The sequence below is a fragment of the Prionailurus viverrinus genome, chromosome F2 (assembly GCF_022837055.1).
Source record: "Prionailurus viverrinus isolate Anna chromosome F2, UM_Priviv_1.0, whole genome shotgun sequence".
Classification (NCBI taxonomy): Eukaryota; Metazoa; Chordata; class Mammalia; order Carnivora; family Felidae; genus Prionailurus; species Prionailurus viverrinus.
The window spans coordinates 54,592,066-54,607,687 of NC_062578.1; the positions used below are offsets into that span (position 1 = coordinate 54,592,066).

General features: G+C 34.9%; 1 protein-coding gene across 1 annotated transcript in view; it reads right to left on the reverse strand.

Annotated features, from left to right (window-relative positions):
* Positions 1 to 438: 438 nt before the first annotated feature.
* The window catches only part of NUDCD1 (NudC domain containing 1), a 76,193-nt gene continuing 61,009 nt past the window's right edge, over positions 439 to 15,622 (reverse strand). Inside the window, exons 9-10 of the mRNA XM_047842285.1 lie at positions 2,907 to 3,066; positions 439 to 1,001 (exon numbers count right to left, since the gene is read on the reverse strand). Coding sequence (XP_047698241.1) covers positions 709 to 1,001; positions 2,907 to 3,066 — 453 coding nt within the window. The 3' untranslated portion in view covers positions 439 to 708. The remainder of the gene's footprint in view (positions 1,002 to 2,906; positions 3,067 to 15,622) is intronic.

Genomic DNA, 15,622 nt, shown 5'->3' on the forward strand with positions numbered 1-15,622 from the left:
GAGCCATGCAGAACAGAGACAGCCACATCAGTGAACCATAGATTTTCAAATAGTCTTGTTTTAATGAGTTTTGAGGTGGTTTGTTGTATAACAATGGATAAGAGCTACACTTTATGGAACTTTATCATCTCTCTTTGTCTATGCCTGTTGGAAGAGCAAATGAATAAAAAATAAATGGAAAAAAATTTTTGGAAAAAAAACCCAAATCTTAGTATTTCAGCAAACTTTAACAATACTGGACCTGCTGTACTTCTGTTCTATTTCCCCCCTCTACCTCAGCTATTTAGTCCACTTAAATGAGTATTTACAAGAACCAACAGTTTAACTGTAATCCAAAAGTTCTATAGGTACAGAAGGAAGAAACTATCAATGAACAAAGAGTATGTGATAAATATTTTTATTTTTAAACACTGAATTGTACATCTTTCATATAAAAGATGAAATTCCAGACTGTTTTTAAAAAAATCATTCTAATACTTTACATTTTTTACAGAAGTAAATTTTCTCTAAATTTGCAGCTTCATTCCATAGCTTTTATAGAATCATAATCTCTTGAATATACTTCCAATTTCCTTTAAAAAATAAAAAATTCATATAAGATAATTTATTTAACATAGTAAAACTTAACAGATTATAGTATAACTACTAAGCTTTCTGGCTACCACTGAATACTTTTCTCAGTACAGAAAAGCCAACATGTTGGGGTGATCAATTCTCTGTATTTACTTTTATTAAAAACAGGTTTTTGGTAGTGAGAACAAATAATCTCTCATTTGTTGCTTGAAAGCCTAAAATAGGATCATTGGTTTCTAGGCTTGCTACTTGCTGCTTAGCAACCTGCCCTACTTGCCGGCCTTCCTTTCTGTTGTAAAGTACAGTGGACATGGGAGTGGGCTGGCGGTAGATGAACACTCGACGAAGGCACTCACACAGGGCTGCATACGAGTAGTTTGGAGCACAAGCAAAAAATTTTTTGTCTCTCTTTGATGCTTGGACGTAGCCTGTTATGAAACAAATAAAAACCCATATATTAAAAAGAAGGAAAATGTGATTACACATTTAGTATTTCCCAGTTTTTATTATAAATTAAAATGCCTCAATAAAATATACACCATAAATATTCAACAGTGTTTGAATTCTGAACCGTTAATGACTACTTACAATTTCTCCCAATTGGTGCCAAAATAGAGCTTTAATTCTTAAGGAACAAAATAGGTAGGGTTTTATCTCTTTAAGAAAAACACAATATAGTTCCTTATTTCCGTGAATAATTAGGACACTAAAAATCTAAAAATCAAAAGGACTAAAAACATGTCAAACTATCTTTAAATGCCAAATAATTAAGCTCATCAATCACAGATGTGGCATTACAGAATCTTTTTTATCAAATAAATGGGAAAATATTTATAGGATACCACTATAAAGTTATTTCAGGAGTGTGTTCATAATATAGCCACCAAGCCTAAAAATGCTAATGTGACAATGCATTCTCTTATTATTTCTATTATGTTAGTGGTATTTTTATACACCAGTGCCCACAGTGTAACAGGATTTTGTTGTACTTCAGCTCCCAGAAGTAGAACCTTGAGATCACTACAAGTTGGAATGAAAATTTAAGCATCTAATTTTAAAAACTTAATTAGAACATCCCTTGAAAACTAATTAAACTCTGTAAAATCTTATTCTTGTCTTTTAAAAAAATTATTTTTACAGGTTAAAAGGGTATTTATGTTCTGAAGTATAAATTAGGATTTTCAGACTGGGACAGGGTTACTGAATGTTGTAACATGTGGGATAAAAACAGAATACTAACATAAAGTGATCTCATCAAATAACGAGCAAAGGAACTCTAGGTAGAGCACAGGAAGATCAATATTGGTTTTATCATTAAACAGGGTTTGAAGAGGAAACAGTGAAGAGTATGTAGATATCTGAGTATTTTAGAATTAGCTCTCTGGGCTAACCTTGAGAAAATTAACAATGTATATAATGTCTTGAGACTACATATCAAATGTAATGTTGATTTAACTTAAGCAGAATTCTAAACAGACTTAGGGATACAAATAGAGAATCTAAGCATATAAAAATTATGTGACAGAGATTTCCTTACTGAAAAAAGAAGATTCAGAATTAAAAAAGAGGAATTATATAGAGGCCAGAAATTTTATATTCAAATTTTTCAATAAAACTCTTTATTTCAGGTCATAAAAATCCATTTGGAGTCTGAATTAACCAGCTTAGCAGCCTACATTATTAACTATAAAGGATAATTGACCAATCTCCTCTATAATTAAGGTTGTATTCAGAATATATCATTTTACTTCCTGTTCCCAGTTTAAAATAATCACTCAATAAAGCAGTAACTGTGCCTAATTTATATAAAAAAACTTCTCCCATACAATACTAATATAGTTTGACATAAAATCAATTATTGCGTAAGTCTACAATTACGTATCTTAACATTTTTCAAGCCCTAGTTTTAAAATGCATTTCCTTAGAGCAATTCTATGATGTTTTTGATGATTACTCTGAAGAAACATGAATACAAGTTCCATGTAGGGTATTGTCAAACCCACTGTTCATATTCTAATACCGCATAGCTTATTTGGAATAAACAAATGACTGATTAGAAGAATCAAGTGGTGAGATAACCACTTTGATTTCTATTCTGTGCTGATCTTCTGTACAAGCATAAAAATAGATTGGTTCTGTTCCAAAAGTACTAACATTCATCAACTATAGTAAAAGCAACCAAATACAGCACAAATCAATCCAAAGGTAATTAAGACAGATCAAATTAAAAAAAAAAAAAAAGAAAAAGAAAAAGAAAAAAGAAATGAACTTAAAAAAAAATGACCCTACTTTCTGACATAATGGAAAATGCTGTCAAAGAGCTTGCTTTATACCTAAAGCATTGAAAGTTGCAATGTGCTCCCACATATCATCTTGTTTGCTGGAGTGTGGTTGCCAGAGTAGGGCATCAACATCATGGCGTAAACAGAAGCAGGGCATTTCTTTAGGATCCACTATGACAGAGAAAAGGTACTGGTTGCTTCCAAGATTCACCTAAAATAGTGACAAAAAATAATTTACTCAACAAATTAATAATGATGATGCCAATAACTGACACACAGCTCTATATGTCAGCAAGTTTTCTAAACTGTTTATACAGGCAGTTTGATTACCTCTTCAGAAATGCCCCTGGGAGAAATGTGCTACTGTTATATCCATTTTAAAGTTCAGCAAAGTCACTTGCCCAAGGTCAACCTGGTAATAAGTTGTGGAGCTGAGACTGAACCCAGCATCTATGTTCCTAACCACTACACTATACTGCCTCTTAACTCTTAGTATCCTAGTTTAAAACACAATATAAAACACTCATTTATAGGCAGAATACTTTTTAAACCACAGAATTACAAATATGAAGTTCACAAATGGGAACTTGTAACAATTACTAAGTACAATGATAGCTAAGATTTATGAGCATGTGCTATATATACAAGGCATGTTATAAATATTAATTTCAACAATCAACACGCTTGTTATTATCTGCACTTAAGAGATAAAAGAACATGGAGAGTTTGAGAACTTGTTCTAGGCTACAAAGAAAAACCACAAAGCTGAGATTCAAACTCAAATCTGTTTACAAATTATTTAAGTTGATGTACTGTTTAATTTCAGTATCAATGTCAAGAATGTTTACTATGCTAATAATTTTTATTGCAATAATCATGACTAAAGGAATTCATTTTTAATACAAAACCATCGGATTGAGATTCATATTTGAATTCTACCTATAGGAATACTTCTTTTAATGAAAATAGGTTGAAATGATATTCTGTCTAGAAATGTTATCATCAGTTAAAAATGCCTAAATACCACACCAACAAAATCACATCAAATGTAGAAAACATGCATAGTACTTGATAAATATTGAATTGCTTTCATGAGTTTCAGGGAAGACTGGAGAATAAAATGTTGGGTTCCAATGAGAGAGACCTGACCTGTATTCAGTAGGGAAAACTGTGAAGTGGCTCTCCAGGAAGAGGATTTATTGGTACAGCTGAGCAGGCATAGGCTCCTGGTCACAGGAGAATTCTGTGACAGAGCAACCCAATTTCTTTTGCCCCAGCAGTGCCTGGGGATAGAACTTTTGTCTTCCTCAGAAGAGGAAGAGGATAGCAGACAGTGTTCACAGACTATACATGTTTTTTATGTAAATACACCTACAAGAACTTTTGTCTTCCTCAGAAGGGGAAGAGGATAGCAGACAGTGTTCACAGACTATACATGTTTTTTATGTAAATACACCTACAACGATGTTTACTGCAGCTTTGTTTATATAACATTGAAACACTTAAAACTGGTACATTTTTCTTAGGAAAAAAAAAATGGGCCCCTTATTCTGACTTAAATATTTCTTCTCTTCCACTCTCACTTACTTTATACATATCTCCATTAGAGTCAAAGTACTACATTTTGTTTATTTTTGAGAGAAAGAGTGAGCATGAGTGGGAGGGAGGGGCAGAGAGAGAGGGAGACAGAGAATCCCGAGCAGGCTCTGCACTGTCAGTGCAGAGTCTGATGTGGGGTTGAACCCACCAAGCTATGAGATTGTGACCTGAGCTGCAATCAAGAGCTGGACCCTCAACCAAAGGAGCCACCTAGGCATCCCAAAATCCCATTAAAATATTTTTCTTTTGTTTATTTTGAGAGTGAGTGAATGGGGGAGAGGGGTGAGGGTCGGTGGGAGGAGAGAGCGAGAGAACCCCAAGAAGGCTCAACACTGTCAGCATGGAGCCCAACATGGGGCTTGGACCTATGAACCGTGAGATCATGACCTGAGGCGAAACCAATCAAGAATCGGATGCTTAACCAACTGAGCCAGCTAGGCACCCCCACCCCTGCAAAAGCCCATTTTATAGTAGTTATTATTATTTATTTTTAATTGAAGCATAGTTGACATATAATACAATATTAATTTTAGGTATATGACATAGTGACCCAACAATCATATACATTACAAAATGCTCACCATGATTAGTTACAAAAGTCACCAAAGTTGTTATAATTTGATTGACTATATTATTCCCTATGCTGTACTTTTGATCCCTGTGTGTACTTCTTAATCCCCTTCACCTATTTTGTCTATCTTCTAACCCCCATTCCCTCTGTCAATCATCAGTTCTCTGTATTTAGGAATCTATTGTTGTTTGTTCATTTGTTTTGTTTTTAGAGATTCCATATATGAGATCATATATTTGTCTGACTTATTTCACTTAGCATAATGCCATCAAAATGCATCTATGTTGTCACAAATGGCAAGATTTCCTTCTTCTTCATGGATAAAAAGTATCCCATTGTATGTATATACATATTTTTAAAATCCATTGATCCATCAATGTACACATATTGTTCTCCTATGTTGGCTCTTGACTATCATAAATAATGCTACCATAAGCATGGGGGTTAGTACTTTTTTTGATTTTGTGTTTTTACTTCCTTTGAATACCCAAAAGTAGAATAACTGGATTATGTGGTTATTTCTATTTCTAATTTTTTGAGGAACCTCCATTCTTGTATTTTGCATAATGGTTTCACCAATGTACATTCCAACAAGGAGTGCACAAGCGTTCCCTTTTCTCCACATCCTCACCAACACTTCTTACTTCTTTTTCATACTGGCCATTCTCACTGGTGTGAGGTGATGATTCCCTGTGGTTTTGATTTGCACAGGGCTCTGTGCTGGCACACGGAGCCTGCTTGGGGTTCTCCTCCTCTCTCTGTCCCTCCCCCACTTATGCTGTATCTCAAAATAAATCAATACACTTAAAAAATAAAATAAAATGGGCTTTGGGAGAACATGCTGTGGTGGTGGTTAAGAACATGGGTTTGGAAGCACATCTGAACTGAAATCCCAGTTGCCACTTACTAGCTTCCTAACTTAAATCTCTTCACCTCTTAAGTTTGAGCTTCCTCTTCTATAAAATGGGATCATATTCCTAATTCTTAAGTAGTGAAGATTAAATAAGGTAGTTGGTAAAATAATAGAAAATATGTATATATTGTGTTCTGCCTCTGGGTCCTGGCACACAGTTCCTGAAACTCTTATAATTTCCTAAGTGGTAAGAACACTAGGAACATCTTTTGTTGTAATATTTGATCTTTGATCCAGGTTCCTGACACATAGCTCCTAACCCCTTGGTATTTGACTCTAAGTTATAGGAGTGTCTTTTGTTCTAACGAGATGACTCTTGGTGAGCTCCTGGATGGCTTCAGGATAGGGGGTGTTTGCCAGAAAGACCACACCATGATTAGGAGCTTGGAACTTTCAGCTCCACCTCCTAACCTTTAGGATAGGATCATGACTGATCATGCCTGTGTGATGAAACCTTCACAAAAGTCCCAAAGGTACAGGCTTCATAGAGCTTCTGAGTTGCTGAACACATGGAAGTACTAGGAAGATGGCATGTCTGGTGAGGGAATGGAGGTTTTGTGGCCTTCCTCTATAGTTTGCATTATGCATCTCTTTCATCTGGATGTTCATTATTATCCTTTACTGTATTTTTTATAGTAAACTGGTCAATGTGCATTTTGTTAACTGTCTTGGCAAACTATAGAACCCAAGGAGAGGGTTGTTGAAACCCTGATGTATGGCCAGTCACAGGTATAGATGAACCTGGGATTTGTGACTGGCAGCTGAAGTGGGAGTTTGGGAGAGTCTTGCGGGAGTGAGGCCTCAGCCTGTGGGATGTGACACTACCTGCAAGTAGATTGTGTAGGATATCCTACTAGTCTCAGAAAACTACTTGATGTGTGGAAAACCCACACATCTGGTATCAGTAATGTTCTGTGTGGTAGCATTGTGAGAGTAAAGGAGAAACCTAGGGAATTGTTTTTCTTTATACAGTTGTAGATGCATATCAACCCAATACTTAATGCATAGTAAGAACAGTGTAAATTTTAGCAATTTATTCTATGTACAGAATGCTTGAATTTTGAATTCAATAATAGGCTTTGGAATTAAAGTTTCAGGTCATTAACTTTTCAGTCTGGCCTCATAAAAATACTCTGTTTCTGAACAGACAGAATCTTTTTCTTGATACTCATTTTTAATTTAATTTGGTAATAGCAGTTATTAGAGGTTCTTTAAATGTCTTTACTTTGACATTTAATCTTCAAAAGTCTTTAATTGCTAAGTGTTCTACAAAGAAAAAAAAAGTATCAATTGACTACTTGAAATGCATTTCAAAATTTTCTCTAGAGAATATTTTACTCTAATTGTAGTTTTCACTAGTACTTTAAAGATAAACACAATCTTTTCTTTAATAAACATGAAAATAGAAGGAATGTGGAATTGTATTTTATTGGCCAGTTTATGGGTTTAGGATTTTTTTTTTAAGGCAATAAATTTGGCATTAGCAAAGAATGAGTTTTCCAAATTAGTAAATTGTCTAGTGTAAATGAGTTCTTCTCATTTAAGTGCTAAGACTATGTTTCAAGCCTTTTTAAAATGAAATATTGCTAAAATTTATTATTTGCACATCTTATATAGAACATTCTGAAGAGAAAGTAACATTTTATTGATGGTTGAATGTCATCAGGGTAAACATTAATGTATATGTCTATGATAATACCCTTAGAGACATTTGAAATGAGTAGAGCTCTTTAACACTACACCAAGTAACCTCAGCCTTCTCCATTTTAAAAACGTATTTTCTGGTTATGCGTGGTTTGTTTTTGTTCCTTCCTTCCACTGCTAATAAGCTATTGGGGGCTACTTATTTTGTCAGCATTTGCCCAAAGCAGCCATCCTTTCCTTCTTTCTTATTTGCTGTCCCATTTTGCTCTTGGATACCAAATTGTGACCTTGGGCTTTGTGGTACCTGTTCCTGACTATCCAGGGAAACTTAGAGCATCTTACTCTTGACTCTTACAGGTTATTTGTCCATGCCAGGTAAATGGATAATGTTTCACTTTCCCCGTTTTGTCTGCTTCAAATATTTTTGTTTTTCTGCATTTTCTTATGTTGATGCTTTTTTTTCTATAGGATCATACAAAAGTGCACTTGATTTTAAGTGTACTTTTTTAGTTATCACACTTCATTTCATTTACTTAATTCACTTAGCAAAACTAGTTACTTTAGTTTGTAATCTTAATACTGATTTGTTTTGCTTTTGGGTAAAATTACGTAGTGTGGATTTTTAGAGTTTGCAGGGAACAGAGAAAACCTCTGGAATTATCTTGAGGTGGATGTTTAACGTGAACATATGTGAAGATCATAGGGAACAGTGGAAACAATCAGATCTCATGAAGAACTGGGTCATTCTACAAACAAATGCACTGGCAAGTCAGGTCTAAAGGAGAAGTGAAATGTTGTTTAGAAAATAGTACCTAGTTTTGATGAACATGTAATATACTTATCTCTTGAGAACCAAATGTCCCTTGTTCTGTACTTCACTGTGGTGTCATTGTGATCATATCACCATCTTCTTTCCTTCTGCTACTCATACCTGTATCCACCTCAGTCACTTTCTACCTCCTACCATGGTTTCTACTTACTTTATTCTCTCTGGGTATGTCTTTTGCCCTTCTGTTGGCTGAATAATTGTGTTTATTGTTCATTTTGGCATTTAGACTTCCCAAACAAGATTATTTTATTGTTTTGGCCAGCCAGCATCCAGTATGGGAAGCACCTGTTCAAGAAAACACTTTAATCTTGGATAAAAGATGGTTGCCTCTGAGATGCCCACCCTTGATTTTTTTTTTTTTTTTAGCATAGGTCAGAGGAATGGAGTTTTACAGTACACAATTTGCCTACTTGTGTATATGGAACCTCTTGTGAATACTGAACCATCACTAATTTACTGATTATAAGTTGAAGTTCTAGGCTTTTTAGGCATGTTTATTGATAGTAAGCAAAGGAATTCCAGATTCTGCCTAGGGTGAAGAAAGCTGGAAATAATGTCACTCCAAATGTAACAAGAAAAGGCTGGGTAATTTGTAGAATCATTACTTTTAAAAAATTCATCAGAGAGCTGAGGTTACAAGGAAACCAACTAGCTTGAAATCTGAGGAAAACCAGGTGTCACCAAGGAGATGGGCTAGGAGAACTGTTCCATCTGAGCATAGAAAGAAGAAAGAACTGCATAATTGAGAATTCAACTAACAAATTGCCAAAAGCTTAGTGTGGGACAGCAAGTATAGAATTCTTTGGATTTACATATTTTCTTATGATCCTTGACCAGTTCCTAGCAAAAAAGACCAGGAGAAAGGGAGCTGCTCTGATGGTACCGAGTTTTAGGAAGGAAGTGTCTTCCTCTGTGGAAAAATCAGAATGTCCTTCTTGGATTTTTTTCTGTAAGTGTCAAAAGTCTTAAACCGTTGGGAGAGAGCATTAAATCTTAGCATCCCAATGGCTCAGAAGACGACCTGTTGCAGATGAGGCGAAAAAAAATTAAAATTTTTAAAAACACCATCTCTGTGCCTGGAGGAGAAATTAAATCATCCTGGGCCTAGACTATTACAAATTTTCTAGAGGAAGGGCAGTATCACTAAAAAGTCCCAAACCCTGAAACCCAAGAACACATGGCCCAGGACTGAGGCTGAGCCAAGAGTCTGAACCCCTCATCCGTGCAACACCCCCACCCCCCAATCAGGCTGGGAAGCACCAAGTAAGTGACAACAGCAGTCTACCACTAGAGAAGGAGTAAGAGCATAGAGAGATTCTCTCTGAGAGGCAGATGTACAGTGAAAGCCCAAAGCTTAGGGCAAATTAGCAGAGTTGGGGAAAATCTTCCATCAACTCAGCCTCCACCAGAGTGTAACTTAACACTAGGGGAATTTGAAGCGAGGGATGCACTGAGGGTAACCATAACAACAAAACTCAAGGTTAGATCAGCCTTTTTACAACCCTCCTGTCATAACCACCCACACTAATGACCCAGCAGAAGTATGTCCACTCCCAGGCATAAATACTATTTACCTCAGTCTCTACTGCTCTCACATCCAGTATTTAATCAAAAATTGTAAGGCACAAAAAAATGAAGAAAGTAAAAACATCCACTGTCAAGAAACAAAGCAGACCAGGTAACCAGATTCAGATGATCTATATTTTGGAACTACAAGACAAGGAACTTAAAATAACTATGGGATTTTAAAGAGTTTAATGGAAGAGATGGGTTATGTACATAAATAAATGCAGAATTAGAGCAGAGAGAAACTGCAAAGGGTGAAAAAAAAATCCTAGGGGAAAAAAACACAGCAAGAGAAAAAGGCTTCAACAAACTCATCAGTATACTCTATGGAAAAAGAATTAGTGACCTTGAAAATAGGTTATTAAAAATTAGAACCTAAACCAAAGTGGGGGATGGGGCAGGGATTAAAAACAAAAAACTGAGCATCTAAATGCTGTCAGGCAATATTAAACAGTCTAACACACATCTGATTGGAATCCTAGAAGAGATATGGAATATTCACCAAAATAGACCATATTCTGTCCTATAAAAAACACATTTAAAAAATAAGAATCATAAACACAATGTTCTCTGAGCATAACAGAATTAAATTAGATATTAGTAGGGGCACTTGGGTGGCTCAGTTGCTTAAGCATCTGACTCTTGATTTTCACTCAGGTCACAATCTCTCAGTTCATGAGTTCAAGCCCCACATCAGACTCTGTACTGACAGTGCAGGGCATGCTTGAGATTCTCTTTCCTTCTCTCTCAGCCCTTCCCCACTCACACATGCTCTCTCAAAATAAATAAACATTTTAAAAAATTAGATATTAGTAAAAAAGAAAAATTTGGAAAATCCACAAATAATCTGGAAATTAAACAACATGTTTCTGAATAACCCATGAGTCATAGTGGACCTCACAAAGGAGATTAGGAAATTTTGTACTGAATGAAAATGAAGCATAGTACATTTGAGATGCAACTAAAACAATGTTTAGAGGGAATTTTATAGAATTACAGGTTATATTAGAAAAGAAAAAATGAAGTAGTATGAGCAACTCTTTCATATATTTGATAATTTAAGTTAAATTCCTTGAAAGACAAGCATTACATTTCACTCAAGGAGAAATAGATAACCTCAGTAGTCCTGTATCTGTTAACAGGATTGAATTTATTGTTAAAAACCTTCCAACAAAGAAATCTCCAGACCTAGAATGCTTCACTGGTGTGTTTTACCAAACAAAGAAACAATATCAAACTGTTGCAGGAAACAAAAGAAAGGAACAACTCTCAACTTATTTTATGAGGCCAGCATTACTCTGAGAGCCAAAGATATGACAAGAAAAGAGAAACTATTATTCCTGATGAATGTAATGCAAAAAATCTCAGTAAAATATTAGTAAATCAAATCCAGTAATAAGTAAAAAGGATAATACATCATGACCAAATATAGTGTATCTTAGGAATTCAGGGCTGATTCAGCATTCAAGTTATCAATCAGTGAAATTCAGCATTACCAACAGACCGAAGAAAAATATTTTAGCCTCCATTTATGATAAAAATGCTTGGCAAACTAGAAATTAAAGGCAACTGCCTCCCTGAGGAACCTAGAATTAACACTGTACTTTATGGTAAAAGACCAAATGCTCCTCCCCACTAAGACTGCTAAGAGGAAAGGGTATTTGTCCTCATTACTCCTAGTCAGTATCATGCTGGAAATCCAAGCTATTGAAGTAAGGCAAGAAAAAGTAGGAAAAAGCATACAATGGAATATTACTCAGCAATCAAAAAGAATTGAAATCTTGCCATCTGCAACAATGTGGATGGAACTGAGTATATTATGCTAAGTGAAATAAGTCAATCAGAGAAAGACAAATATATGATTTCACTCATATGTGGAATTTAAGAAACAAAACAAATGAACACAGGGGAAGGGAAGAAAAAATAAAAGAGAGGAAGGCAAACCATAAGAGACTCCTAAATACAGAAAACAAACTGAGGTTGCTAGAGGAATACTGAGTAGGGAGGATGGGCTAAATGGGTGATGGGCATTAGGGAAGGCACTTGGGATGAGCACTGGGTGTTGTATGTAAGTGATGGATCACTAAATTTTTCTCCTGATACAATTATTACACTATATGTTAACTAAATTAGATTTAAATAAAATATTGAAAAGCATAAATAATTATCAAGAGATTCTAATACTATCATGAGAAAGTGAAACCAGACTTTTTTAGGTGTTATCCTAAATCACCGTTTATACACAATTCCTTTAGCTACTCTTGGTTTGCAACCTTTGAATAGAATTATAAGCCTATTTTCCTATCATGGCCACTGACCAACTGAGGAGGGATCAAACATCTTTTAGTGGCATTTTTTTTTTTTTTTTAGTGGCATGATCTACTTACCTTGGGGAATACTAGGCAGGCTGGAATTTATTAAGTAAAATGAATATTATACAATCTCTTACTACACAGAGAAGAATTCTAAATTATTTACTTCATCTAAAGGGTATGTTTTGTCTTACAGTATACTATTATTTGCAGTTAGTATCATCAGACTAGTTAATCTTGATTTTAAAACTTCCAGAAACTTGGTTTTGAGTATATTTAAAGCATCCAAAGCTTATTTCAAGAATAACTTGTTCACTTTTTATGGGCAGATCTACAAACTATTGAAATATATGCATTATAGGAAAGTATAAAATTGAAAGTGATGGGCCTACAGTTAGAATTATAGATAAAATATAATTTATTTGACAATACAATGACAAACAGAATAATGAATTTTGCATTTCTTATTTTTGAAATGGTGCAAGATTTTAGAAATTTGTCTCTAAATTAAATATGCTAGATTAACACAGAGTCAGGTTTTTTTTAATAGCTATTCACAAATTTCTCAGGCATAAAATTGTTTAAATGCTTTATGATTTCCATGAAGATCACTCTAAAGTTGCCGTGTTTTCCCCATTAATGTTGCTCATTTCGTTTAATTTGGGATGACTATAATATTTAAGGCAGAATGTATAGAAGATGCCTAGAATGGTAATAAAGGATATTTGCAATTACTAAGGTCTTTCTAAGTGCCAACCCCTGTGTAGGTGGCTTGAAATATATTTTACTCATTATAATAATTGTGAAATAAGTACTATTATTATCATCATATTTATAGAATAAGATAGGGGCTAAGTATCTTACCCAGAGTCATCTCAAAGAACATAAAAGGAAATGAGGTAAGTTCTACAGGAAAGGTATAAATTATTGATGCATCATTTCTTTTTATTAACACTGGAGAAAGTTCTCTTTGAATATGGCATACAGTACAGCATAGCTCGTTTTGTGCTTCACAGATGCAGCTTTTTTTGTTTTTACAACGCAAAGTTTGTGGCAACCCTGTGCTGAGCAAGTCTATTGGCACCATTTTTCCAACAGCATTTGCTCAGTGTCTCTTAGTCACCTTTTGGTAATTCTTAACATGTCAAACTTTTTTATTATTACTGTATTTGTTATCATCATCTGTGATTGGTGATCTTTGATGTTAACTATTGTAATTGTTCTGGGGTGCCACAAACCTCACCCATACAAGATGAACTTAATAGGAAGGCATCTTAAAGGCTGAGAAAGGCCAAAAGCTAGGCCTCTTGCCCCAAATGGTTAGCCAAGTTGTGAATGCAAAGGAAAAGTTCTTGAAGGAAATTAAAAGTGGTACTCAAGTGAACATACCAGTGATAAGAAAGCAAAGCAACCTTAACTGATAGAAAGTTTTAGTGGTATGGATAGAAGATGAAACCAGCCTCAGCATTCCCTGAAGCCAAAGCCTAGGGAGCCTCTTAACTCTCTGCAATTCTTTGAAGGCTGAGAGAGGTAAAGAAGCTGTAGAAGAAAAGTCTGAAGGTAGCAGAGCTTGGTTCATGAGGTTGTTTCATAGGTACCTTAGTCGTCTGTGTGTTTTCTTTAGAAAAATGTCTGTTCAGGTCCTCTGCCCAGTTTTTAAAACATTAGTTTTTTGGTGTTGGGTTCTAGGAGCTCTTTATATATTTTGGATATCAATCCCTTATTGGATATATCATTTACAAATATCTTCTCCAACTCAGTAAGTGACCTTTCATTTCGCTGATGATTTCCTTTGCCATGCAAAAGATTTTTAGTTTGATGTACTCCCAATTGTTTACTTTTGCTATTGTTTCTCTTGCCTGAGGAGACAGATTGAGGAAAATATTGCTAAGGCTGATACATAAGCCTTTACTGCCTATGTTTTCTTTTGGGAGTTATTGGCTTCAGATCTTATATTTACATGTTTAATTCATTTTGAGTTTTTTGTGTATGGTGTAAAAAAAATGGTCTAGTTTCATTCTTTTACAATGTAGTTTTCCCAGCACCATTTATTAATTTTCCCCATTGTATAGAGAATATACATATTCCCTATTTGTCATATAATTTGTCATGTATTAATTGACAAGATCAGCTTGGGTTTATTTCTGGACTCTCTGTTCTACTAATTTATGTATCTATTTTTGTGCCAGTACCATACTGTTTTGATTACTATGGCTTTGTGTAGTATAGTTTGAAATCTGGGATTGTGACACCTCTAGCTTTGTTCTTTCTCAAGAATACCTTGGCTATTAGTAGTATTTTGTGAATCATACAAATTTCAGGATTTTTTTGTTCTAGTTCTGTAAGAAAAATGCTATTGGTACTTTGATAGGCATTTCACTGAATATCTAGATTACTTTGAGTATTATGGACATTTTAACAATCTAAATTCTTCCAATCTATAAGCATGGTGTATATTTCCATTTCTTTGTGTTTTCTTCAATTTCTTTCATCAGTGTTCTATAGTTTTTAGAGTACAGGTCTTTCACCTCTTTAGTTACATTTATTCCTAGGTATTTTATTATTTTGGTGAGAGTTTTACCTTTTTTTTAATTGAAGTACAGTTTAACATCTAATGTTCTATTAGCTTGAGGTGAACAACATAGTGACTTAACAAGTCTTTATGTTATGCTATGTCTACCACAAGTGTGGCTACCATCTGTCACCATACAGTGTTATTACAATAGCATGGACTATATTCCTTATACCTGTACCTTCCATCCCCATGATTTATTCTTTTCATAACTAGACCTGTTTCTTCCACTCCCTTTCACCTATTTTGGCCACCCCTCCCCTTTTCACCAGTTTGTTCTCTGTATTTACAGATCTTGTTTTGCTTTTTACTTATTATATATTATATATTCTACATATAAACGAAATCGTATGGTATTTGTTTTTCTCTGTCTGACTTACTTCACATACCCTCTACCAATGTCCATCCACATTGTCAAAAAATGGCCAAATTTCATCCTTTTTCTAAGATTTTTTTAAGTTTATTTAGAGAAAGAGCAAGCAAGGGAGTGGTGACAGAGAGAAGGGGAGAGCGAGAATCCCAAGCAGGCTCCACACTGTCAGTGCAGAGCCTGATGCAGGACTTGAATTCATGAACCATGAAATCATGACCTGAGACAAGGTTGGATGCTCAACTGAGCCACCTAGGCACCTTTTTAAAAATTTTTATTTTAGAGAGAGACCACAAGTGGGGAAAGAGGGGAAAAGGGAGAGGAAGAGAATCTTAAGCAGACTACATGTTCAGCACGCAGTTCAATTTCACTATCTTGGAATCATGACCTG